Below are 27,770 nucleotides of genomic sequence, written 5' to 3'. Positions count from 1 at the left end.
AAAATCATTACGGAGAGAAATGACAGTCAATTCAGTTTCTATTTCTTGCAATCGATGCAGACCATTTTTATTTTGCATAAAGATCCGCAGTCTACTCGTCGATTTGAATAAAAAATGAGGACACATGAGGGTTAAGTTAATTTTACTGTTCTATCATATTTTTTCATTAATTATCGGAGAATCAATTTCTCCGATTTCTTTCGCAACATTACAAGAACATTTTAGAAGCCTGTAGATTCATCGAACAGTTTCAATTGTTTTACAGATTTCTGTAATATAATGTAACGAAGATACGTGTTTGCAGAAACATCCGCGATCTAATAATATCCGTAAAACGCGGTCCAACGTTTGTTGACTGGAAAATGATTAATATGTCATGTAAGTTATAGATAGTCGACCCTGATTCTGAGCCGATCCCGTTACCCCTGGCCTTTTTACTTGAATTGTTTACTTTCCGTTTTGTTGTGTACTCCGTGCTTCTTTTTTCGTGCGGCTGTATTAGTCTTAAGTTGAAGAGCATGGCAACACACCTCGCTGCGACTTTTTGCGGAATCGTGTCGTCTTTTGCGACATATTTATGCTACACGTAGATACTCTAGGCGAATGTCTGCTGAGGGTGGATGCTCTTGGGAAATTCGCATTCTGAATTTTCTATCGTTTGTTTCCGAGCTAAAAAATTCACTAACCAAGAAAGGAACTTATTAGCAAAACATTGTGACCGATGTTTCGAAAGTTTCATTTATCAAATGAAAACTATGTGAAAATTGCTTTGCTAAGTTGATCGAGTTGATACTCACATAAATCTGTGTAAAAGTTTTTATACGATAGAAAATCAATTTGAAAGTATTATTCTCGGGAATGTAGCCAACCGGATTTGTATAGATTATTTCAAACCTTTTGTATTTAACATGTTCACAGAAATTCTCATTTTAAGATTATAAATTAATATATTAGCAAGCAAAGAATGGACATATTCAGAGAAGTTCTGTAATATTTTTTAGCGGAACATTAACAAATTGTTGATCGAGTGTATACTCAGTTTCTACAATTTGTATACGATACAAAATCAATGTCACTGTTTCCGAAATAGTATCCCCGGGAACGTTGCAGAGCTTTAAAGGAAATCGAATTTTTCTCGAAGAGCATATCAGCAGACATCCCGATGCCTGGCCTTAGGCATCGGCCACAGAACGACCTTCATCCTTCAGCGATCTTTTGTAGATCACCTCATCCGCTCTTCTGCCTCAACCATCGTTCTCTCATCTCCCCTTCGTGGTCTCTTTCAGAATTACGCCAATACTGTATAAAATTATAACGTCGTTGTTTAACAACTGTATGTGTACAGTTTCCTTAACACCCTGTGAGAGCATTGTCACAAGTCAGATAGCCTGTCCGCTTCTTAACATTTTTTTACAATTTTCTCCAGCCAAAACATCCATTCTGAGATCGTGAAGTAGACTGCGGATTTCGAAAGGAAATAAGTTCTACTGACAGAAACGGAGATCAAAATTAGTTGTTGATTTTCATATTTACAACGAAAATGTTGTATCATTTCCAACCTATTGAACACGTTAAGAAAGAACATCAATTACACTCCAGTTTGTTGCAATTCAGGTGGAACATTTTTATTTTGCAGAGAGATCCGCGGTCTAACAGAAAAAAATATATTTTCACATTAGGGTAGACCTTAGCTACGCTTGGTTAAAATGTATTTTGAGATTTGTTTTGGCCATTGGCTCACATTTTGAGCAGCTTAGAGCAGACTTTAAACTTTCAAATGCGGAAACGAACAATATTTCTATTTTTAGCGACAGCGATCGCCGTTTCACGATCAGAATTTTCGGAAAGACAATCCACCTTAATGGATTAATATTTCCAAAATCTGCACACATTGCATCAACAATCATAAAGAAGGTATTGTCCAGCTAGCAGCACGTTCACGTTCCACGTTCAGTTCGCACAATATGTAATCCGTGCTTTGTCGCTTCGTATTTGTTACCGGCGTTCGTTTTTCTTTTGAGTTGCTGGCCCCTATCCTGTTCCTACTTTCTGTTCCAGATTTCGTACGAACCGTCAGCGTACGGTACGATCGGCACCGCGAGCGACAAGGATGTAGCCGAGAGGCTGCCAGTTGACGCGAATCTCATCGAGGATGTGCAGGGAAAACCAACGAGCGTCGAGATCGCGAGAAGAAGTTCACCGTTCGAAGCGAGTTTATTGTCTGTCGAGCGATTTGAATCGCCGAAGATCACTGCCGGATTAACGATTAGATAGTGTGGGGTCGAGATTGCCGTCCCGAAGTCTATCGTAGTCGATCGAGGAGAATCATCTGTCTTCTCGCTGCGGTCCCCGAAGAATCCCGGAGAGATCAAAGACTGACTAGTATCAAAGAAGAGTAAGATGTTGGGTGTGAGTCAGCCGGGAAATCCGCCCTCGAGTTTGCGACACTCGGCGAGCTTCTCTTGTCTGCAGCGTGGCACTGCTAGCGAGGGACACCGAGCTAGGACATCGACGTTGTTGCAACAGCCGAGCCTGCAGTTGAGCAGCAGTCATCATCAGTACGCGTCCGGTCAGTCATCGTTGTTGCAGCAGTCAACCGGTACGGTGCAGCATCGAGTCGAAGCATTAGAATCCCTTCAGGATAGTAACGACTACGGGTTCGTGAAGATCAGGCCGCGTCTGCGCAGCACGAACGCGACGCTCTACCACGAGGAGGAAGTAGCAGCTCAGAAAACCGCCCTTTGGGACCGGGATGCCTCCGCGTTCAGCGACCGCGAGTGCGACTCCAACTATCGGGACTGTTCGTTGAAGATCAAGGACCGCGATCATTCGCCGAAGGGTAGTTCCTCGAAGAACCAGAATCCTCTGAGGGGCGCGTTGATCCTGTTCACCTCGACCTCATCCTGGTGGAAAGCTCGGCAACGGGAGGATCAGCTGACCGGTTCGGAGCGCGCTCTCACCTCCACCACCACCATGTCCGAGAGAAAGTGGTCCAGCACGTCGATGGCGTCGCCTTCGAACGAGAGGAAGTGGGTGCCTTCCGTGACCTCGCCGACCAACGACCGGAAATGGTCGGTGGGGAACAGCGCGCTGGTGTCGTCGGCGGGGAACGAGAGGAAGTGGACCAGGTCCTCGGTGTCTTCCAGCTCGACGGGCCAGCAAGACCGGAAGTGGCGTTCTCTGGGTGCTCTACTAAGGGCTCCTACGGGTACTGCTGGTTCGCATGGCATGCAGCACTCGCTGTCCCACAACATGAGCGTCTCGATGATCGAGGGCGAACAGTTCCGGGAGGATCTGCGCGGTTCTAGTTACAAGTCGACGCGCTATCAGCAGCAACAGCAGCCTACCTCCTACTCCGCTCGCGTGTCCAGGGTCAGCAGAGACATTTACAGAGAGAACGGGGAGTTCGTGCAGACTGGACGGTCGAAGGTCAGCCGTAGACTGTATCAGGATAGCACGGAGGACAGGGACCCGGAGGAGAGACACCTGCAGACCAGACATCAGTCCGAGGATGAATCTCGCAGCAGGAGAAACGGTGGCGAGAACTTGTGCAAAGCTGAACAAACTGGCCCCGAAATCCGCGCCACGTCTACGAGATCCAGCCGGGCCCAGAGCTTTTATCTTCTCGATGACTTTCTACGTCCTCAGCAACAACCGCAACAGAGCAAATGCATGCTGAACGTTTACCTATCCCCGTCGCACTCCAAGTCTGGCAACGATCATGGCAGATCGGCTGAAGCGAAGCAAGTCTCTCAGGGGAACGTCACGAACATCACACCGCCCAGGCGTCATAACTCCAGCTCGGATAGCCTAGAGGTGGCCACCAGCCCTTTGCCACCGCCTGTACCACCACCTCCACCACCTCCGCCCCAGGTCAACGCCAGACACAGAGACAGGGCAGACAGTTTCAAGGAAAAGGACGTCTGCCCCTGCAAAATGTGCTGGAACAATATGCAGCAGAGATCTTTCGTTGAAGAGGTAAGTTCCCAAGGATGATAACAACGTCCAAGGGGATCATGTATGTTATCATCGTCGTGTTATACTTTCCAGTTGATTCTATGTCGGTATCCGTTCCAGTCGAAGAGCTCGTGACTCTCCGGGAATTATTAAAGCCCCTTTGTGGGATCGCTCTGCACCGCGGAAATGGAACTGCTAAATGTTTCCTCCTCGATGGAGATTGATATTGCGATTACTTTTTCCCCTTTTCTCGCGACCACTATCGCAGACCTCTCGGCCAATAACGAATTCCGTTTGATTCGATAGAAATGTACGGTTCTTTTAACTTGCATCCCTTAAATTCGATTGGCAAGGAAGTAATTTCGGTATTTTAAGGTGAAACACGAAACTGAATTTCTTTATTCAAGCAAGGTACTGTAATTGATAGAATAATGGATATTCTGATCAGATTTCTGGATTCAAGTTTCTGGTCCTTATCGTCAGAAAACTGGTTGGTTGGCAAGTGATGTTTCACGTCCACCATATTTATTTATTTCGAAGTTTAGAGAACTCGTTGAATGGTAAAACATTCACTAATGATTATTATAATGATTATAATGATGTTTATACTACTTTTAATTTTTCTAGACAAATTTTGAGAAAGTGGTACCAAATAAAATTCTATTTTCATTGGTAATAGCATTCGTAGATCCAAAATAGATGAATAAATTTGTTGAAAATTTGTATAAGCCATAAGATCCGCAGTCTACTAATGATGATGACCTGAAATCGCACTTGAAGCATTTTTCTGCCGATAAGGATCAGAAGTTTGATGAGCGCGGAATTATGAAGCTATTAGTAAGATGGCAGAAGATCGTCGAACAAAATGGAAAATATTTTATCGATTAAAGTTAGTTGCTTGAATAAAGAAATTCGGTTTTTTATTTCAACGGAAGATCTGCTATCTTTGCCGATACAATTGTCCCAGGCACAGGTAATTATCCAACGTCACTCTCGGATATATTCAGTGAAATTAGAAAACAATTGAGCAACGTGAACTGCATTTATACTATTATTTATAATAGTATACGAAGATTGGAAATATTGTAAAGTGGAGAATGTAAAGTGGCAAATTGGTCTGCGGGTTACTGAGACGGTAGAATAATGTTCGTAACTCTCCTTTTATGTAGCCCATTGTCGAGCACGGTGCATCAAGGGGTAGCTCAAACGAATTTCGCCGGGGCCAAAACGACAATGTAGAAAGAAATTGCGACGCTGTTGTCGTGCAGCTAGAAAACATGGAGCGGAGAATTGATTTATAGGTACCTTAGATGGGAGAATAATTTTCATAAATTTCTCCTGTGTACGACATATTGTCGTGCTTGTTGCGTCACGGGGTAGCTCAAACGAATATCCCCGAGACGAAGTCAGCGGAGGACCAAAACGACGAGGTAGAAGTAAATTGAGATACTGCGATCGCGCAGCTCCAAGAATATTTCTTTGAAGAAATTTCATACTCCGTCCGAAGTATGCAATTGACAAATCAGTCTCCCATATTTTGCGAAATTTCAAATAACATAACATACAAATTTCACATAAATATAGCGATTGAAAGTTGCATTTGAATTTAGATTTACATATAGTGGGGTTGAAAGTTGAATTCGAATTTAGATTTAAATATAGCGATTGAAAGTTGAAGTTGAATTTAGATTTAAATATAGTGGGGTTGAAAGTTGAATTCGAATTTTGGTTTAAATATAATGATTGAAAGTTGAATTCGAATCTAGATTTAAATATAGCGATTGAAAGTTGAATTTCGATTTGAACAGCACATTTATTCATACGCTCGATTATCGTAGATTCACAAAACTCTTTAGAGGTGAATGCCATAACGTTCTACAGTCATATACCTATGGATTGCTGCAGTAGACGCAGCCAAGTATCGATCTACCCCGGGGTTTTCGACTTGCATCGTAACTTCTACAAAAGTGTCTCTACTACCATCCGCGGAAGAAGCAGAACTATTTTATTTACTTCGCCATATTTAGAGCGAATTATATTAAATTGTATTAGGAGGTGAAGGAAGATGAAGAGAGGGGGGGTTACAAGGATCAATAGTGTAATAAATTCTATCTTCCTAGTTTTCTGAAGAATTCCTGTTACTCTTTTTAGTAGTAAATCCGGATTTCGAGGTTTTTCGCCGTTGCAGCCGGGTCCACAATACGGGGTCGTTTACCATCGCAGACAAGACAGACAGACGCGTCACACGCGAACAGGATCGCGTCCAATAACAGGGCTGATCCGGCGCTGGTAATTTTCGCTAACTCGATTTGAAGGCGATAGAACGAGCAATCACGGTCTCTGGCCGGACTGTGTCGTGTGGGATGACGGCCGTCGAAACTCGTCGAGGTATCGAGTTTCTGGATCGATGTTGAATGCGCGAATCGAATACTCCAATTGTTGGAGCCTCGTTTGATCTTTCGATCGAAGAAAATGTACGACTGGTCGCCTCTTCCGGTGAAAGTTCCTTGCGATCGAACGGTCGATATTGTTGCGGCGATATTGTTTGGAAAAAAGAAAGAGAGAAAAGATTCGGAGGCTTTCGATTGGCGACGTGGGTGTTTACTATCGACGATGTTTTCTCTGCTGTTTCACTTCGAAACGGTCAACTACGAGGCTGATTGTCTGTCGGTGTGTTGGCCGAACTTTTATCAGCGAACTTGTTAGTGTCCGCTTGTTCTACTTTGCCGATCGATGCTCGGCTATGTCATCGTCTGCGCACACTTGCTAGCGTTGATTCTCCAAAGTGATTTACACTTATTCGCTATTGTAGTTTTACGGCTGGGTAGAACTTTCAGGCGGTGCTTGGTACGCGTTCGATGTTTATTCAAGTGGAGGACTATTTCCTTTTTGCTTGTCTCCAAAATGTCCTCAATTTCCTTTTTCACTGGATCTTTGTGCAAAATAAAAATGGGCTGCACCGATCGCAAGAAATAGAAATTCAATTGAATGTTATTTCTTCCCTTCTCTTTTGGAAATCTTCAAAGTCTTCAATCTTGAATATCATCCATTCAATTTTCCTGTGAACGCACAAAGATCCGCAGTCAACTAACAACTAGTTCAGATAAAAATGTTAGGATACTCGCTCGGTATTGTCACGATTTCTGAAGGGTGGGGATGAAGATAACCTCATCACGCAAGGGACGGCCCGATATAATTACACCGAGGTAAATCGATATTAACACTTTACCTACCGACAGCCTATTAATATATAGGATTTTCAATAATTGTGCTGTACCGAAAGAAAGAATAGAAATTTTCTTTCACATTACAATCTTCAGTGAAAGTATTAGGTGGCGGTATTGAGGGTGACTTGTTAGTTCACAAATAAAAATTGCTGTCGCCGTTGAAGGTTTCATTAAAAAGTGTTTAGCCAGGAATCATAGATTTTTCAAGGAGAATAGTCTTCGACTAGGGATGGGATCAAGTTCAATATGTACTCACAAATTCAATCCATCAATCAAGGTTCGAACCTGTTTGCGAGGTACTTGATCCAATCCCTAATCTTCTGTGAAAATATTAGGGGGCGTTATTGAGGGTGACTTGTTAGTTCACAATAAAAATTGCTGTCGCTGTTGAAGGTTTCATTTAAAAGTGTTTAGCCAGGAATCATAGATTTTTGTTAATAACGCATTGTGTTAATACTTTCAACTGCGCATACTTTCAAGGAGGACAGTCTTCGACTATCCCATCCTTCGAGGGGATGTTTCCCCACCCCAGATCGCCGGTATCGAATGTTTGAATTAGGTTGCCGCGCCGGACCCTTTATTTCGTTGTTTGCGCCGGTGTATCGAACGGTGCCCGTTATTCTTGGGACGCAGAAGGGTACAGAGTGGCGAAGGAAGTCGTATTTCTATCCTTCCAGTATCTACTCTATTATTAGTAACCGCTGCAATGGCGGTAGACGGTTCGACTGGATTTCCGTTCGATTTAAAACGCTGCCGTATCCTCGCTGCCCCAGGCTTTCTCTCTCTCTCTCTCTCTCTCTCTCTCTCTCTCTCTTCTCTCCTATCCGATTCTCTCTTTCATTCTCTCGAGAGGTGAGGCAGATCCAGCAAAGGCTCGGACCGATTCGGAGTTTCAGCACGTAGGCTCGCGGTAGCGCGATTTTCCCTCGACGCGACGAATTGACGCGGAAACGTCTGGACGATGCACACTGCACAGGGTGGCTCCGAACGGATGCACCGAGCGGCATCATAGCGTGAAATCCTTTCCGCATGCAACGTCCTGATCGCGAATCCTTGCACGACCGTTGCGAGCTCACTCGGAACAGAATCATTCATAAAAGATACACGTTCGGCATTCGTTCTACATTTTCGCTGGGGAGAAACGCCACTGGAAGAGATAGTAAAGAGAATGGGCGGATAGATATCAATTTTCTTCCACTTTTAAGATATTACCAACGGTAAAAATGTTCTAATCGTCTGCTTATCATTTTTATACGGAAAAAGTTGTACTGTCTGGACAGGGTGAGCCACGAATTTGTTATAAAAATATAAAAAGAGCAACTCTTTTTTGTTTTGTTATGATTAGACTGCGGATTTTATGCATTTATAACAAAAACTGTTGCATAGAATTTAAAGCAGTGGATATATTTAAAAAATTTTGAAAACATCATCGTATTAGTTTCAGCTTAATGAAATAATTAAAAGAAGAAAGATATTTTTATTTAGCCTCTGTGTTTTGGAATCGACGCGAAAATTTTTTATTTTGCACAAAAATCCGCAGTCTACTTGTGATACTTACCGATTCGTCTTGAAATCCTCTAACAGATAGGCGTCGAAATATTTGTGTAGGCATGTTTGCCAAAACTGGAAGCTGAGCTCGAAAAATCATGAAAAAAATCACGTGAAAGCTCTATTAAAACCATGCTATATCTGATAAAAACATTTTCATTCGTGGTTTAATTAGTCTGTTATTAGCAGTCCGATCGGAAATGTTTTTGTCAGACATAGCATGGTTTCCACAGAGTTATCACGCGATTATAGTATATTTTATTGTCAACTCTTTTTTTTCGTGATTTTTCAAGGTCGCCTTCAATTTGCAAATACACCGATCATTTTTTACGCTTATCTGTCAAAGGATTTCTTTTTACAAAACATCTGCTCTAATCGCGTGAAAACTCTCTTGAGATCATGCTAGATCGGACTCACCGACATGGTTCACCCTTATGAAGGGTTACTTTAAATTGGAACGAATTAACCAACGTATAAACGGATCTGCAGAAGGGCGTGACGATTTTTCCGTGTTCATGATCGCGGACGAACCCCACCTGATCGATTCGTTGTCGTCTTCAAAAGAGTTACCCCATTAACCATTTTAGACTCACCGTACCCTTACAGATGCTTAAACAACATGTTCTCCGCGTTTTTCTAATGAATTCAGATCTGAATGAGTTAATTTGATATTATACGCTGAACGTTCCAATAAACTCATGCGGATTCGAAGAGCAAAAAGGGAGCAATGAAAAGGGGGTAGATAAGGATCCTAAGATCGAAGAGCAGAACGCGTAACAACTTAATCGGATTGCCGGAACAGGTTCCTTTGTCGGGAGCTCGTGAGAACAATGTTGGCACCGTTCTTTGATATTTTTATCGTTGTCGACGCATCGTAATATTTCCAGCTGGACGTCGACGTCGCGCGTCGCAGCGGGAGCTATTTAAATAAGAACGAACCCGCTTGGTTTTCTATCGCGAACAAGAAAGAGAGAGGGAGATCTAAATCACCGCGTTGTTTCGCGCTTAACGAGACAGGACACTTTGTCGCGATCGCTCTTTTGTCCCTTGGCGCTTTGTTGCCGCGATTTTAGCGGCGATGCGTAACTTCGAGGGCTTCCCTCCCGTTCTTTCACGCTCGTTTGCCGGTTCCGTTGGCCTCTGTTCTCTTCTTTTTCTCTCTCTCTCTCTCTCTGTCTCTCCCCAACCTCTCCCCTTTGTAATATCTCGAAGTCCTAGGTCAGGGACGCGTAACCTACGCATCCGGCTCCGTCAGTCCGTCGACAGCGGTGTCTCTTTGTGCGTACGTGTGCGTGAACAGTCGCTAATTCAACGTCTGCCAAGGCAAATTGCTAGGCGTTTTTATATCCCCGGCTGGGAATGTGGCGTTAAATTCGTTCGCGATTTCAGGTTTCGCGGACTACGGCGACAAAAACCGCTCGATGTGTCTCCCCGTGAGTCGCCATAAATTGTGCCACGTGGTCGAACGATTCCACGGCCTCGAACTATGGAAAGTTCTGATGGCGAGTACGTAATAAGAAATTAAAGTGCAGACCCATTTACATCAACAAATCGATTTCTGTTCGACCTAATCAATCAAGGCACACGTCAACTTCAACGTCAAGTTACATACACAGACCCTTATGTCGATAACGAAAATTATATCCTTCGGTTTTTTTTTTAATAAACACTTTGCATCTCGTCGTTTTGGGTTTTTACGTTTGTAGTTGACTGTTACACAAAAATCTCTGCGCCGGGTGTGGGACCGAATGACGCCAGAAGAGCTGCGGCCCACAGCCGAGAATTTCAAATCACGTTTGAGCCTCTGAATCGGCTCAAACGGTGGCCACTTCGAAACTTCTTAAATGTACGAATACTAAAGATCCATGTTATGGTTGTTACCACATTTGGTTTTTCAAAATTCGTCGATTTGACAGAATTATAATAAGAAATGTTTAACTCCGTTATTTCTTGTTACCCTGTAGATATTCAGCTACGGGTGTTCATTCGAATTCGCTGGTTTTTTATACAACAATGAAATATCATGGTTTCTACTAGGTATATGCTTTACAAGAATAGTCGTAAATATTTTTTAAACGTGACCTTGATTCCCTCCTCAATCGTCTCGCCCAATGAGGACCGTCGATATCTGCACGATGCAACAGCCAAAGGTCGAAACTCCGCGATTTATTTTGCCGTTGCACAGTGAATTATTAATTTCTCCGTGTCTCCGATAAAAGAATGCGCGAGCGATATTTTTATCGGTCCTCCATTATTATCTCTTTCACTGGCCATCCCCCGCGGCCGTGTTTTCCCACAGAAATGTGGGACAAGCCACACGCGTCCTTCACCCACGTTTATCGTCTCCCCAGATACAAGCTCGATTTCCAATGACCTTTCGCTATAAATATGTACCTAAAGTATTCAATTATCAGGAGTTATTCTCGCCGCGTGACGGGATCCGCGCAGTGCACAATAAGGCTCGTTTGAGGGTTCAGGGTGGCAGTCACAGTTCGCGATGAGTCTTCAGAACGAGACAATCCCTGATGCTTAGCGATGGGATCAAGTACTATGCGTACCCGCAAATCTGACTCGCGGAATTCCAATATTTCTAAACCATTTTATTCGTTACGTGGTTCCCTGTTATCTTCTTTAGCCAATTTATTTAACATTTTTTAGTATAGGGTTATCCAAAAGTACCTTTAGAATGTCCTCAATTAGTATTAATTCTATATAAATAATATTAATCCTCTCAAATAATATTAATTCTATATAAATATATTATTCCTCAAAATTGGAGAGAGTATATTAATTCTATATAAATAATATTAACCCTCTCAAATAATATTTATTCTATATAAATACTCCTTAGTTAGAGTATTAATTGTATATAAATAATATTAACCCTCTCAAATAATATTACGCATCTCACGCTTTCATTATACGTTTCTAGCCAAAACGAGCTTGTGTTTTGGCCTGTAACATCTCGCATTTGTACACAAAGTTCGTTAACAATTTCGAACGAACCCAAGTTGGGGGAATAAAGTTTATTTCTACGTGAAGCGACTCGTTCTACCCCTTCTAATCCGTAACACATTAATATTCAAAATAGTATGTTTTTTACTTAAAAAAGCTTCCTATATAAGCTTCCTATTTATATACTTCTTTGTTCAAGTACATGTTACCATCAAAATCCTACGGAACCCGAATAAGTTCAATCATCCCTTCATTATTCAAGAATCGAAAGATTTGATATGAGGGAAAAACTTGTAAAATTTCGAGGAAAAGTTCCGTGCCTCGCGTGAATCCGAAAAATTCAGCAGACACTGACTTCACAGGGAGGCTGTCTTTTTATCGGAGGGTGTACGAGCGAATATTTTTATTCGCGACACACAGAGATCCATCGAAGAGAGAAACGCGAAGGGAGAACCTTTCATTTGGACGGGTTCGTCGTCGGGGGATACGTTTGACGGGTAACATTTGATGAACCGGCCGGTCGACTCACGATGACGTGCGAAACGCAGCGAGACACCGACGTGGAGGATGCACTCGTGAATCCGCGCGGTGATGCACTGTCGCGTGTGCACGCGGACAGAGAGAAATTCGCGGCAGGTACGCGGCAGTCTCGCGATGGAAACTATTCGCGGGATGGCAGCGAGAGCTCGGCCGTTATTTTAATGCACGATCAAAAAGCAACCCACGAAACCGCCGATCGTGAAAAGTTCCCGCGGACCCAGCAGCCGCCTTTTCCATCCCCAAACGTGCCGCCTTTCGTTCTCGCCACTGGCAATTCCGTTGATTCCGGTGGGGAAAAAAGAGGAATTTGGCAAGAGCAGACGCGACTGCTGTCAACGAACGTGCGGGGAACGATGCGGCCTTTAAAAGTTCGCGATGTTGGTTTTATGAGGAATATAGGCTCTTTGAAGTGGGGCACCGAGGGTGAAACGAGGACGCCAAGAAAAGATAATTATAGGGCGTTGGAGTCGCTGATACGTTTCGGAATAATTATAGAAACGGTGTCAGAGTCTGTACATCAAAGTACCGTCGGAACAAGCTCGCAACATAGACGTAGATCGTGGAGAAGAAGAATTTTTCGGACGTAGAAATTGATATTCGCGAAGCAGGACACGAAGAGAATGTTCAGAGGAAATTATTCGTATCGAAGATACGACGAAGAGACCGACGAAAAACGTTGCCATAAGCGAACGACTTATCTCGGGTCCGCGAATCCTTGTCTGCTTACAGATTCGTTTTTTGTTGTATTGAAATATGATTCTAAAAGCACTTTTAGTTTTTCCCGAATTTTCCATTTTTCCGTGATACTTTTCCAATTTTTTTTTAATCTCAAAACCTGATTCGGACTACAACGAACATTTTTTTTTTTTAAAATTAGCCAAATCGATACAGCTGTTCTCCCGTGATGTCGTGACCAACGAACAGCATTTGATTTTTTTATTATATGGATTGATCGCAATACTCCCGATCTGCCTAAAAAGCCCTGCGTAATTTTAGCACCGACCGAGTCGCGTTGCTTGTCGAGTTCCGTTCGAAAGTATCCAGCCCAATCCGTCATGGTCTCGCGCGATCGGGCGTCCCTCGTAGCCGAAGACAATAACCGGGGGCCGGTGCAGAAAAATTCCTATGTGAAGAAAATGGAAGTCGCCCGAGCAGGGGCGTCGTTTCGATCGAGCGGGCCCGTTGCAACATGAGCGGGGATGCTCGTGTACCCGCGTGGTCCACGGCGTCTGTGAGTAATTCCTTGCCACCCGCGCATATATCAAGACATAATATCTTCATGTAGGAGTTATCTCGCTGTGATTTGTTCGCGCTAGCACGCTGCGGGAGCGTGCACGGTACCGTGGAAGTATCGCCGAGGAATGGATGGCGTTCCCGACCATCCGACCGAACCGTGCGTCCCCGGGAAATTATTAGGACGATCCCGCGGGAAACCGTACGCCCGCCGACGACAAATAAAGACCACTCCCTCCTTTATGGTTCTGTTTCACAGTCGAGCTAAGGGTGTCTTTGAAATATTGATCAGATCCTGGCTGCTTTCGTGCACGTCGTCGTTCTATGTCGTTGTCGCCGTCTAGCTGCGTACGGCTAACTTCACCGCGAACTAATTCAACCTCAAAATTAACGAACCCATTGTACGCAGCATGCTGCAATGAGAATATTAACGCGTTCACTGGGCGGCGTCACGCGGAGACGGGTTGAACACTGTTCCCGGAATTAAATTGAGCATTATAGTTAGACTGTGGATTTCCAATTTATATTCGAAGTATTTACACTAACGAGCATAACTGATTCAACACACGTTAAATCAGTATCACTTTTTTATGAATGGACCAAACGACTTCAATTTCTTTGTAAGGCTAGATGAATCAGTTTAGTAAATAACGTCTTAAAAGAATGTTGAAAAAATGCATCTGGTCGGTATTGTGAAATAGTAAACATTGATTTTCGCAAATTTTTTAGCAGGGTCAATAACGAAAATTTAAAAGACGTGTCTGGTCAACTGGTATAAATTATATACGCTCCGAAAATTTCATTGAAATTGGTTAATTGGTTCAAGAGTTAGAAACGATCGACAGTGGTAATTTGTAGTGTACCATAAAGTGGCAAGTTTTACCATTTTTGATCGTTTATAACTCGTGAACCAATTAACCGATTTCAATGAAATTTTCAGAGCGTATATAATTTATACCAGTTGACAAAACTCCTTTTATTTAAATTTTTGTTAATGGCCCAACTAAAAAAGTTGTAAAAATCAATTTTTACTATGGATCAGATACCCTATTATCAACTTAATTAAATTAATAATTAAATATTAAATGTAAATCATTAAAATTAAATATTATGACGGAGAGTGAATAAATAAGAAAATATTTTCTTGATTAAAGTTCATCGCTTGAATAAAGAAATTCGGTTTCACTTCGCCTTAAAATACCCAAATTACTTTCTTGCCAACACAATAGAAAATCCTAGAAAATTCTGAACGTTGTTCCTCCACGTATTAAAGATGGTTTCCCTGCGTGGAAAAGGTCGACAACCTCAGGTGGAAGTGTCCGTTAATAGGAACGTGACCGCGAATGGAGACATTCGGGTTACGCAGGATCGTCCGCGTAGAAAATGGAGCCTGTCAAGGTGTGAATATCGTCGGTCCGCCGTTGTCCGGTTAAAAAATGAGCGTTGTCAAAGATGCATCCGATAGAATCAAGGTAGAACGTGTCGAATCCATGAAATCGGTGGTGGCGCGTTTTCGAGGGCACCGCTGAAAAGGATTCCTTCACGGATGAAAGTCACGGGCTGCCTTTTGAAGCGTCCTGTAGGGCATAGGAGGAGACAGGACCGCATAAGATGGAAGGCACGAGATAGACCCCTGACGGTGGTATCTCGCGGCGAGATCTTGAAACCGGCCACGTCTGTCGTTGCATCGAACCAGGGTGATTTATCATTATTGAAATACGGACCATTTGTGCCATCGGTGCCCATTCTACGCTTCTGCGCGACCGTTCCACGTTTTTCCATCTGAAAAGGCCTCTGACCGGACTCACCTTTTGTGCTCCCTGTTCTTCTTACATTCTTTCCTCCGTTTGCCTCGTGTCCACTCAATTTTCACCAAATTAACGCTGCGTTTCTTCCCCTTGAGGTATGCCACTCGTTCAGGGCGTAGACACGGTTTTCCAGGATCGCGAGGGTGCGGTATACCCTTTCTCATTTCTCCTATTTTCTCCTGTTTTTACGTTTACAAGGCGTAATTTGCATAAAGCTGCGACGTTTCTGCTACAACGTTGCCGAATAATGGAAATTGCAATCCTGGAAACGAATCTGCCCTCTTAATCAATATTTAGAAATTATCAATCTGTGTAACAGATAATTTTATTTTGAGGTTCAGATTGTTGAAATAAAAATATTTTATTTTCGAAATTGTATATCTTATTTAAAATAGTATTTCCTTTAAGCAAAATAAAATCTAAAATATTCAATAGTATTTGATATATTTGTGCTTCGCTAAATAATGCCCACCTCTGGAAAATTGTTATTCACATCGAATAGAAAAGGCGTTCTGAAAAATGAGAATTGTCTACATGAATTGTACGAAAAGATTGCAGAAAAATGCAGATTAGCAAGTTATTTGATTTCTACTGGTATAGTTCGTTGACGAGTACGTGGCGCGAAGAGGTTTCAAGGAATTAATTTGTTAAGTTTGTTGTCGGAAATATTAACGAAATTCGTAAAAAGAAGAATTTTACACAAGGTTTCTCTTTCCCGTCGATCGTAAATTAAAACTGGCATTCCGAATTGAAATGCGTTGCTTTCTCTGCTCTATTTTAAACGAACAAAAGCCTTCTTCATACTTACTTAATGTGTAGACACAGGATTGTCGATTATTAGTAGCGTTTAGAATTGCGCACTCCTAAAACGGTCGTTTTCCCCATTGTGCGTCGCGTCGATCATTTCATGGATGACACAGTTTTCTATCCAGGTTGAACCCTCTGCAATCCAATTTCATGCACACCGGATTTCCCGCCAGATCCAATTTTTTAAGCCTATTTAGAGGTATTCATCACGTCGGACTGGCAACAGCCATGAATTCTCATTTTCTATAATACTATCAATTATTTTACTCGAAGCAAATGATCTTCACGGCGGAATGGAGATTACCGAGCACGCGAATGTGACTGAAACTTTTGCGATAAATTTAACAGAGAGAAACTTCCGGTATAGTTTGTTGCGTTCCCGGAAAGTTCGCGAATCTTAAACAGAATTCCTGAAGGTTTCGAGCCAGTTGCACCGGGAGCGTTGAATTACGAACAACATTTAATATCGATCAAACTTCCGGCGACACAACGGTCGTATTATCGTACACAGACACACACATACACACGGGGAAATTTGTCATTCGTGTTCGCGTCCTATGATGCTAATTTCTGTTCGATCGCGTAGCTACCGAAAACTGGTCTCTGTTCCATAGCGCGTTCTCTCGTTCGCTATACCGCGTCGCCACGTGCTTCGGATCCGGTTTGGCTGAAATTGAAATCGTATGGTTGTGCACCATCTGTTTGCACCGAAAAAAATCACTCCCAACAGCGTTCCGCACCGGAAGCTGCGCGTTATTCCTGAAATTTCGCCGAATTGTTTCATCACTTTTCCCTTGTTTCCTCTTCATTATTATTAGACTCCGTGTTTTATGCATTTGCAACAAAAATGAGCGAGTGCGATTTAAAACAGTGAACATAATAAGATACTTGAAGAGTATTAACATATTACTTTCACCGCATTAAAATTATTAATGAAGAATATAAATTTGTATTATATTTAACTCCTGCAGCGATCTTTGTGCAAAATAAAAGTGTTCCGGATTTATTGTGGAAGGCAGGAATAATATAAAAATTGATCTCGTCTCTTAATGACTTTGTTACATTAAAAACAACGTTGCAATATTTTTAAATTTCTCTAATTATTCATTCTATTTATTTTCACGGAAAATAAAAATGTTCTTCATTGATTGTGAGCAGCAGGAGTAAAATAATGTTTTTAAACTTTGTTACACTAAAATCGTGATCTTCGTAAATGCATGAAGATCCGTATAGTACATGTTATACACCGAACTTTGCGACAGCATTTCGGCAAGAGCCAACAAGGGTGTTGCGCAAGAAACAGCGAGCGGAAACCGCAGAAAATTTGATCGTGCGTGCCAGCCGGTGTATACGAGAGGATGTCCTTTTATTTCTTTCTTTAAATTGTGGTCAGAGCGTTAATCATCTGATAAACGAGACCGGCCGAAGTTCCACTTGTTAAACCGCAGTGTCGTCCTTGTTGAACGCCGCGACCGCGAAGTGAAAATGACCAAAAGAATTTCGGGAGTGGTAGGGGCCGTCTAGTCCTTGTTATATTTCGCCGGAAATATATTTTGCTTGCCATACAGTTGGCATGGTTATACCCGAAAACCCCCATTAGCAGGGTTATTAATGTCCCGTCTAGCTATAGCCACCCCCGATTTTCGTTCGGCGATACGATCTTTCGAGGAATCGACCTGGCGATTAGAATCGTGCTGATTCTGCGACGTATCACGTTATATTAACCCTTAGCAATCGAATAGTGAGAGGCGCCACTAAAAATTGTTGTACAAATATTGTTTGCATTATTAAATATGTCGGTATCTAGTCAATTACTAGACATTTAGGTATTGCATGAGCTGTTATACCAATTTAGGGAAGTAAAAGGGAATGAAAATATTCTAGGTTGGAAGAAATATTCAATTTTCAAGTTAAAATTGCTCAGAATGCAATGGATTAATTTTTGCAGATGTACGAATATACTTTTTAAAGTAAAAATCGAAAAATGTGATAGAGGAAAAATCAGTAGGCGCAATTTAAAACATTAGACGAATGTAAAAATACTTTTATATCGTTTTCAACCTATTGAACACATTAAGAGAGAGAAAATGAATTTTTTGAAGTAGTGTAGAATGCTCGTATTTCAATGTAATAACAAAATCAGAATTAAAAATTTTGTGCATTTTATATTGTCTAAAATAGAAGAGGGGACAGTAGATCAGGAATAGAACGATATTGAAATGTTGTTTGTGATTGTTAGCAGTACTGACTATTGTTATTTCCAAAGATCATTGACTCCGTCTAGTGTCAATGATTCCTTGGTGTCTTGCCAACAAACGAGCACCGACTTTATCCACTTTGTTCAGGCAGCAGCAGATGCAGTAGGTTCCTATAATGTCGCTGTATCATTCGTTCCCAGATTTCTGCATTACCAGCGTTACTTGCTTGTTGCTCGTCACTTCCATGAGATGACACCACTGACGACTTTACGAAACCGCGGGAACTTTTTGCTTCGTTTCAAAAAACTTTGTGAATTCTCCTACGAATCGTGATCATGACTAAATAATGAATTTTGATCAATTAATATCCACTATTCAGAAATTGGGCATTGAAAACCAGCCAAAAGGTTTTTTAACAGCACAACAATTGATTCAGCCTTTTTATGGAAATTTAATTTTCCTCTCGAAACGTAATAAAACATTTAGCCATTTTCATTGAACATATTGCATCGCATTAGCATTTAGGAACGCCACAAAATGTATTAGGTTGTCCCAAAAGTTTCTGTCGGAATGTGTTCCTTTAATATTGTTGGAAAAGTTGGTTTTCGATTCATGCATATAATGCAAATTTATATTAGGAAGCACTAAACCATTAACATAAAGATTATCGCATTGTTTGTATTTATTTAGCAACGTTAAAGGAACACATTCCGAAAGAAACTTTGGAGACAACTAAATAATTGAATAAATAATTGACTATTCATTAGAGATTTTAATGTTTCACCGTTCGTTTGAAAATCCGAGTTTCTTCATTAGAAATCCTTCGCAAACGCCGGCCTTATTATTTGCAACCTTGGCTCTCAAGTTTCTCCTTTGTTCTCTTCCCATGCATCAGAGTGATTATTATTAAAGTGCGATGCGCGCCGCGTCGCTCAAGAAGAAAAACTGAGCGCGTATCGTAAGTCCTAACTAAATGTAAGTCGTGCGAAAACATCCGGAGAACGCGCGTGTTTGCGAAATTCCGCGCACACGTGGTCGCCAATTGGTTCACCTCGGGAGAAAGACTCTTTGTTTCGTACCGTGAAAATAGTGTTGGCTGCATTTTCACGTGTCGTTATTCAAGTCAGCTGTGAATCTTCATTAAGGTTACCTAATGCATTGGACACTTCAGTGTCGAAACCTTCGGATTCGCAAAAAGAAAGTTGTACAAAATTTGACGAAAAGACTCGGATAAAAAACAAAATTCTCGGGTGAACACATTTTATATAGTTCAAGAATGAATGAAACAAATAACGAAGTGATCATGTTACAAAGTTTCACTGAATTGTCGTCTGCATCCAAATTTAAACAAGTGTCAGGTGACTTATGAATGGCAGTGTATCTCCGTTCGTCTTTATTGCTCTCGGTGGACTTTAACCGCTTAGAAATTGAACGCACGCGGCCAGCTTTTGCGGAAGTTCTCGTCTCGTCCGGCACGGATGTAATTTAATTAAACCGTTCAGCTGATAACCACATTTATTATATCGTGCATTTCATTCTCAAGGCTCGAATCAATAAAGCGAAACGCCGCGCGCGGGTTAGATACTATCATCCACGACGTTTTTACCAAATTAAATTGTTAGCTCGGTTTCGCCACGATCCGATTCGAAATTTAAAGCCACTGGCATTTATCGTAATTTCTTCTGTACACCGTGTTCCAACAATTGCCAATTAATCTCAATTAAAGCCCATCGCGTTCGTTAATCCATTAAATCTCCGATTTTTCGTTTGAAAACACTCTTATCACAAGAGAAATAATATTTAAAAAAATGTAGCTCTTATATCTATTTCTGAAAAATTAAAGAATGACAACTTGTAGTAGTTTCAGCTTCTTAACATTTAAAATTTAAAATTTAATTTAAATTTTGTTAATTTAATTTAATTTAAAATTTAAACCTACCCACTGCTGTGGTCAAATGACCGATTTTATATTTCTCATCTTACGATTATTGAAATGATGAAGTTCCTTGTATGAAAATTGATTCGATAAATTTCTTTATCTAAGCACATACTCTGATATAAGAGGCTACACCACAGAAAATAAGATTCTATTTTATTCCACTTTCTCTCTTAACACTAAAACTACCGAGCACTGAAAGCGACTAAAATATTTTAGCTGATAAAAATGACAAGGTTCTATTTATTTGGATTTGCAATATGTGCTTGGATAAAGAAATTTATCGAATCAGTTTCCACGTAAGCAACGTCATAATTTCAATAATTATAAAACTAAAAATGTAAGACCGGTCATTCGACCGGCAGTGGTAGGTTTAGTGTTAAGAATAATTCATTTATTTATTTGATTGACGACATTCAAGATGAGCGATTACATTTATGAGTTAAATAGTATTTCTGTTGTCAAGAAGATCAAGCATAAAACAATCCGATCGTCAAGAAATACTGTTTACGAGATGGAGACACTATTGACATGAATCGATGGTTCGAAAAGTGATTGTAAAAGTTGTTTGGTCCACCCTATTCACCGCTGAGAGCGACGGTGATACGTGGCGGTTTATCAAGAGCAAGTGGGTCTTCGGTATAGAATTTTTGCCCGCGATTGCCTCGCATTCGTGGGGTCTAGGGGCTTCACGAATTTCTCACTGATCGTAAACGCCCTCGGGCAAACACTGATCGAGGCAGCAAATATACTGACCGGTTTCCAGAGTTTACTTACCTGGAGAGAGCGGGTAGGTCTGCCCTTCAACCCAGAAAACCCATTTCACCGAGGGTTCGCCTTGCGTAAGATGCTGCACATCCAATCAGGGAGGGTCTTGTCGGAAAAAAAGAGAACGCCAATCGATACCTCAGAAATCACGACTGTCTGCACAGAAATCCTCTGCACCTTTTTTTCGAAGGAGAAGCTGATCAAGGAACTTCGATCTTTCGCACGAACTTCTTCGATTCGCGTTTTACGAACGAACTATTTTTCAAGAATATTTTCCTTTCCCTTCCTAGATGAAACTGACGTGTATTCCTCTATAATCATAACAGGATTGAATAAAAAACATTTCTAAAACTTGACGAATTGTAAAAGAGAAAGTTTTCCGCCGTTTCGAGTGTACTCTTTTTCCCAATGAACAAAAATAAATATTGTGCCTTGAATAAATTTGAACGATTCGACGAGAATGTATTCTCATTGGCGAGGCAAACAAAATTGTCGTTCATTCTCATATTTTAATAACTTCGTTACGTTAAAAACAACATTAAAGTATTCTGAAATTTTTCCAGTCTTTCACTGTTTTATATTTCACCCAGCTTCATAAATGCACAAAGAACCCTGTAAAACCGAGTTCACCCCCTTAATTCTGTTAATTCAGAGGAAACGGCTTCGAAAGCTGCAGCTTGAACGCTGTTGAAGCTACGGTAGCCTCCAGAAGAGAAGCTGCAGTACAATTTAAGAAGCGTGCGATAAAGGTGACATGGTAATGAATGGAGTGGGAAGAAACGCAGAGAGACACAGTTTACGAGCCAATAAATAAAATGCCGCGCGACAGGCTCGGACGCGAAGGCGCGCCGAGCCGTGCCGACCCAGGTAGATTTTTAATAACCATTCCACTAATGTTTTCAACGGCGGTGCCGCTTTCGCGCGGCAGTGCTCTCCGAGAAATAAATGAGCCCTTCCGGCCCGTGGACGACGTCGCGTCGTCGTCGTCGGCGGTGGCGATGAGATTCGAGTGGTGAATTGGAATCCAGCCAGAAGAACGTAAATGAATGACGTCACCTCTCGGTGGAAGAGCAACCGCCGCGGCCCTCGTAATTAGCGTCGCAAACAAGCCCAGGGAGAACGCGGCTGCCTCTCGCAAACCCGCGGATAACCGCCGACGAATTCGCAGTGCCGCACAGTGGGACAAACCGATGAGTTCTGTGACAAAATCAAAGAACGTTTCATAGGAATGAGATAGAGCGATGATTCTTTCTTTAAATTATGGTACGAACGTTTTGCAAGGTGAATTTCGCAGGTGCACCGGCAGTTCCTCGTTTTTTCTCGAGCTTTCTGCATGCTTATGCTCGATTCTTGCGGGCGAAACGAATTTCTCCACGATCGATCCGTACGAAATTGTTGAACGCGCTCGAAGCTGTACGAATACGACGAAAATGCAAAAGCGTGGGAAAATAAAGATTTTCTTGATGAATTGCAAGTGTCACAGGAATCCCATGAAAATTTAATATAAGCGTCGCCAGAATTTACAAAGAAATTATAATAACGATTGCTTATCTTATTTACTTGATCTTTTGTGTGAGGAGCAAATATTTGCAAAGCAGCGGCTAGGAAAAATTAATTCGTTCTAATTGCACGGTGACCGTTTTAGCGGTTCAGGACCACGCTTTAAATATTCATCGGAACGTATAGAGAAGGTATTATGGTTGGTCCACTTAGACGAGGAAGAAAATTAACGAGTCGTGGTTTATAAATTCAGAGATAATCCCTCTGTCTGCCTGCGTTAATTAAGAATTCGCAACGGAGGCACCGAACGCCTATCAACGGATGCGAGGCCCGCATAGAACCGTGTATGCATGCACACAGGTACACGCCCGAACGAACAGAGGGATCAACCGCACGGTGCATTGCGTAATGCAGCTCGCTGCATAGACCTGCAACAATCTACGAGATCATTTCAGCCAGCGTGAGAGACAGACGTATTTTCGAGCGATCTCCGAAATGATATCGTTCTGACCCCTCTGCGTTTAATAACCGCGCGAGGTTTCAGAGATCTAGCTTTCATTTGTGCAAAAATCCAATGTCTTCGTACCGGCAAAAAATTATAGTAAATTGCCCCTTTCAATGTTTTTCTTTTTTAAATTTTTACTTTTGAAAATACTTTTCATTAAGGATTTACTTCAACACTCAAAAAATCATATTTTTTACATATGTAGCTCATTGCAATGTTGACCTATTTCGATGACATTTTCAGTGTGCATATAAGTTACCGAAATCTATAAAACGCATTTTTTAAATTATCGTTACAGGCCCAGATAAAAAAGTTGACGAAACATCATTTTTTTAAATTTTTGTATAATTCCTACCAATTGCAATCGTAATAAATTTTTGTTTACTTATTCTCTAGCGAACTAGCCGGTCTAACATCTTTAAAAAATTCAAGTCCTTTGGAACAATTTCTAAAAAGTTGTGCGACTTTTAAGGGTGTCCACTTATTGCCGCTGACTGTATGTATTGTTAAGAGAATTAATATGTAACATATCAATACACTCATGTATTGTTTATGCTACATAAACCATACTTGGTTTAAAGCATTAAATAAATAATAGTAATAATAATAATAATCCGCCATATTGACGGGTTGCGTAGTTCTGGCGTTAGACAAGCCGTCAGCTACGAAGTTTCTCGAGTGTACAGAACGTAACAGGGGAGCGTTATACTTGGGTTTCGAGCGACCCTCGTAGGAACGTCGGAAAAAGCGTAATAAATTCTGGTATCGGGACCCGATCGAGCGCGCTGTGAATCGATCTTTAATCGACGGGCATAGTACACATGCCACGTGCACGTGTATACGCGCACGCACACCCTCGAGACACGGTGGTGTCGGGATTGCGCACGCGAACACGAGATGCCGTGCCACTTAATCACAGTGTCAGTCTATCCATTTGTATCGGGAATGCGGGTACAAGTACGCAGTTCCTCAGGTGAGTATGTGGGTACTCCGGTGAGATTTAGATTCCGTGGTACAATTTGCTGGCGAGACGCCGCGCCGCGCGACGCCCCTTCGCTTCTCTCGCATGCTAAACACCGTGAACCCACAGGCGAATCGACTGTAATCGAGATCCCCATTGTGAGCGCGCGGATATTGTTCGCGGCCAGTTATAAATTCGTGGAACGTTCTGTCTTCGGTTACGATATGATATGCCTTCGCGTTCATTTTCGACCGTGGAGAACGATGCGTGGGTGGCGAGAGCGACGTCTCTCGACGCTCTCTCAACCCCTCGTTTTTCCAGGATTGCAGGGGTGCAGGACGCGCCTTCTCATTTCTCGATGAAGATGGGCTTTTCCAGTAGTGAAAAGCGCTAGATGAAAAATCAATCTAGTCCGCGGTCGTCTTTAACACATTACCGACCGGTGATTATCGCATCATTTTGAAAAATTTGTGGTACATGGCTAGTTACTTTTTAATGGAACCTTTAATAGCCACAGCAATTTTCATTGTGAACTAAGGAGTCACCCTTAATAACGTCATCTAATAGTTTCATTTACGATTGCAATGTAAAAGAACATTTCCATGCTTCCTTTTGGTACAGCACGATCATTGAAAATCCTCTTAATAGACTAAACACTTTTTAAAGGAACCTTCAATAGCCACAGCAATTTTCATCGTGAACTAACAAGTCACCCTCAATAACGTCATGTAATAGTTTCACTTAAGATTGCAATGTAAAAGAACATTTCTATGCCTTCTTTTGGTACAGCAGGATTATTGAAAATCCTCACACAATAGGCTTTCGATTGGTAAAGTGTTAAAAGTCTTATTTCATAAAATACTCTCATTCACTCTCATTCACATAAAAGTTATTCTGATTTAAAGTGTGTGGAATCAGTTATGCTCCTGTTATTGTATTTATTAGACGTCATTTACAGACAGATTGAGCTCGTTTGATCCATTCACAAAAAAGTGATTCCCATTTAAAGTGTGCTCTTTCTAGACTGCGGCTCTTTATGCATTTACGAAGAAATTAGTTGGGGGTGAACTATAAAATACTAATAGAATATAAAAATTCAAGAATATTATTATTTATTTAATGCTTTAAACCAGGAATGGTTTACGTAGCATAAACAATACACGAACATATTGACATATTACATATTAGTTCTCTTAACAATACACAATAATCCAAAAATATATTGTAATGTCGTTTGTCACGTAACAAAAAGTCATTAAGGGATGAAATCAATTTCTATTTTATTCCTGCTTCCCATAATCAATGCACAATACTTTCATGTTGCATAAAGCTCCGCAGTCGAGTGATCAATTATTTGAGTAACTGTACAACAAAAAAGAAAACGATGTTTCCCATAGATCGTGTCAAAACCGAATAACACATAACGCACTTCTCCCGTTAGGCGTCTCCCACAGAGGTGTTCAACTTCTGACTAAAGATTGCCAACGATTCGAAGCTGCGGTGACAATCGTGGAATAACAATTACGCTCGTATAACGTTTCGGCGACCCGGATTTAGGGTGTCGCCGACCAAAGAGACAGACAGACAGAGAGAGAGAGAGAGAGAGAGAGAGAGAGAGGGTTGATCCTGAAGAAGCAATAACGTCGAAGCTAGGATCCCGGGGACAGAGAGATCTCTCAGTGTGTAAACCCTCGGATGATCGCGTTCAAACTGACGGTGGTGGCGCATTGATATTATAATCAGCCTGGCGAATAAATAATACGGATCCGGTGGTGTCCAAATGCTTATGGCCGGCGTTTGTAGACTCGAGAGAGAAAGATAGAGGGAGAGAGACGGAGAGGGTGACACAGCTCGGAGAGGTCTGTGAAAGGAGGGAGGGGGTTTGCGTTGGGGTGAACGGAGACCGCGAGCGTTCCGCGTCCCTGGACTAGAAAAAGAGACGGCGAAAGTAGTGGGAAAAGTCGGCGAAAGAGGGTTGCGGGGATAGAAACGAGACGGTGTTCTGGAACGGAGCAAGAAGGGTAGAGGGTGTTGGCAAGAGGACAGGTGGGAAGCGAGGGGTAGCCTCGGCACGCAGGGTGGAAGGGTGGAGAAGGACCTGCGCGCGAATTTCCCGCGTTCGCTCAACCTCATATTGATCCCACCCCAGCAACTCCCCGCATCCTACTATATCTGGGAGTTGTGTAGGGTGGGGGGGTGCGGCGGAGCTAGGAGGGAGGGTGGGTGGTTGATCGGCGTATACACAGTACGAGAGAAGAGAGGACGGCGAAGGGAAGGAATCAGAGAATCGTGGACTCCGGGTGGTCCAGCGGCGCGTAGTCGTGGTGTTCGAGCGTCGGTACGCGTCCTTGCGTCTTTGCGTCCTCGAGCAGTGTCCCTGGTCCCTTTCGGTGGGCTTTCATCAGTGTACGATCGAATAATCAGCGGTAATCTCCATCGTAATCGTATCATCGTTATCGGTGTCAGCTCCGTGATCGATCTAGTGTGATTCTGACCGAGGATTCGGAAAGACGTCGGGGAGGAAGAGGATATCCCAAGAGGGAAGAAGGTGCGAACAGTGTGGAACTCGCGGGAGTCGATCATCGCAAAGAGAAACAGGAGATCCTTCTGGGGGTCCAACGGTCCCCCGATTCATCGCGCGAACCTTCTCTCGCAGGGTTTCCCAAACTGTGAAAAAACATTAATAGATTTCGGAAGATTAGAATTTCTCCAAGATTTATCGATTATGTGTCATTAGTAGACTGCGGATTTTATGCATTCGTAACAAAAATGGGTACTTACGATTTAAAACAGTGGAGATGTTCGTTTCACTTTAATAAGATAATTAAAAGAAGAGTGAAATTTTTATTTGGCTCCTGTGTCTTCCAATCAACGCAAACATTCTTTATTTTGCATAAAGATCCGCAGTCTAGTCGTTAGCAATGTCTAGACTGCGGTTCTTCATCAACTGGGTGAAACATAAAACGGTGAAAGATAACAAAATCGAAGAATATCGCTACGTTGTTTTCAAAGACTATTAAGGGATGAAATGAATTTTTATTTAACTACTGCCTCTCCCACAATCGACGCAGAATATTTTTACTTTGCATAATTACCCGCAGTCTAGTAATCACTCATAACTACCAACCCTCCGAATTACACAAGGTGCTCCGTCAAGATTCGAAGACCTTCAAAGTGCTCGATCAGAGAAAAACATTTTGGGAAACCCTGTTCAATAAAGGATTAGAGGATCGGCTCTCCTGCGGCTCGATCGTTAGCGGGCGAAACCGCGAATCGCAACCGCCGCGTCGTCTCTGCTGCAGGCTGCGGACGAACGTTTTTCGCGGTCCTTCCGCATAGTCCGCGTCCCCGAAGACGCTTGTTCTTCAGGTACGCGAGCCGCGCGCGCGTCTACCTAGCTCCGCACAGCGACGATCACGTGCGAGAAAACCTACTCGCATGCCGCGTGTCGACGATCCCGTTGAGTCGTCGGGGACGTCGACGGAGCTCTTCGACGCGGTGGTGTACTCGTCGACGATGTAGCGCCGGATAGTTGGGGCGTGCTCCCCGGTGAAGCTGAAATAGTGATGGTCGCCGACGACGATGTGGGACAACCGCTTCGGGGGCCGAGGTCCCGGCGAGATTCATGGTGACGGTGCTGTCCTACTAAAGTTTCCTAGCGCAGGTGGACATGATTTAGGGGCTCGGGTCTGTGCGTGGTCAGGTTAGGGAACCCAGTTGCTCCGGATGATCGCGATAGGGTGGATTAAAAAGTTGCGAGTGACCTTTACCGTGCGATTTACGTATGAAGACAACTGCTTCGGGGTTGAGGTTCCTCCTCGGAAGGG

At 42.4% G+C, this 27,770-nt stretch overlaps 1 protein-coding gene across 4 annotated transcripts in view; it reads left to right on the top strand.

The window, feature by feature from the left end:
* LOC143217574 (uncharacterized) overlaps window positions 1-27,770 on the top strand; it is a 285,200-nt gene that overhangs the window by 80,229 nt on the left and 177,201 nt on the right. For all 4 annotated transcript variants that reach the window (XM_076442010.1, XM_076441988.1, XM_076441999.1 and 1 more), the window contains exon 2: window positions 2,059-3,978. In XM_076442010.1, coding sequence (XP_076298125.1) covers window positions 2,401-3,978 — 1,578 coding nt within the window. In that variant the 5' untranslated portion in view covers window positions 2,059-2,400. The remainder of the gene's footprint in view (window positions 1-2,058; window positions 3,979-27,770) is intronic.

This window comes from Lasioglossum baleicum, chromosome 2, assembly GCF_051020765.1.
Source record: "Lasioglossum baleicum chromosome 2, iyLasBale1, whole genome shotgun sequence".
Lineage (NCBI taxonomy): Eukaryota > Metazoa > Arthropoda > Insecta > Hymenoptera > Halictidae > Lasioglossum > Lasioglossum baleicum.
Note: the sequence above shows the minus strand (reverse complement) of the source record. Positions and strands in the feature narration are given on the sequence as shown.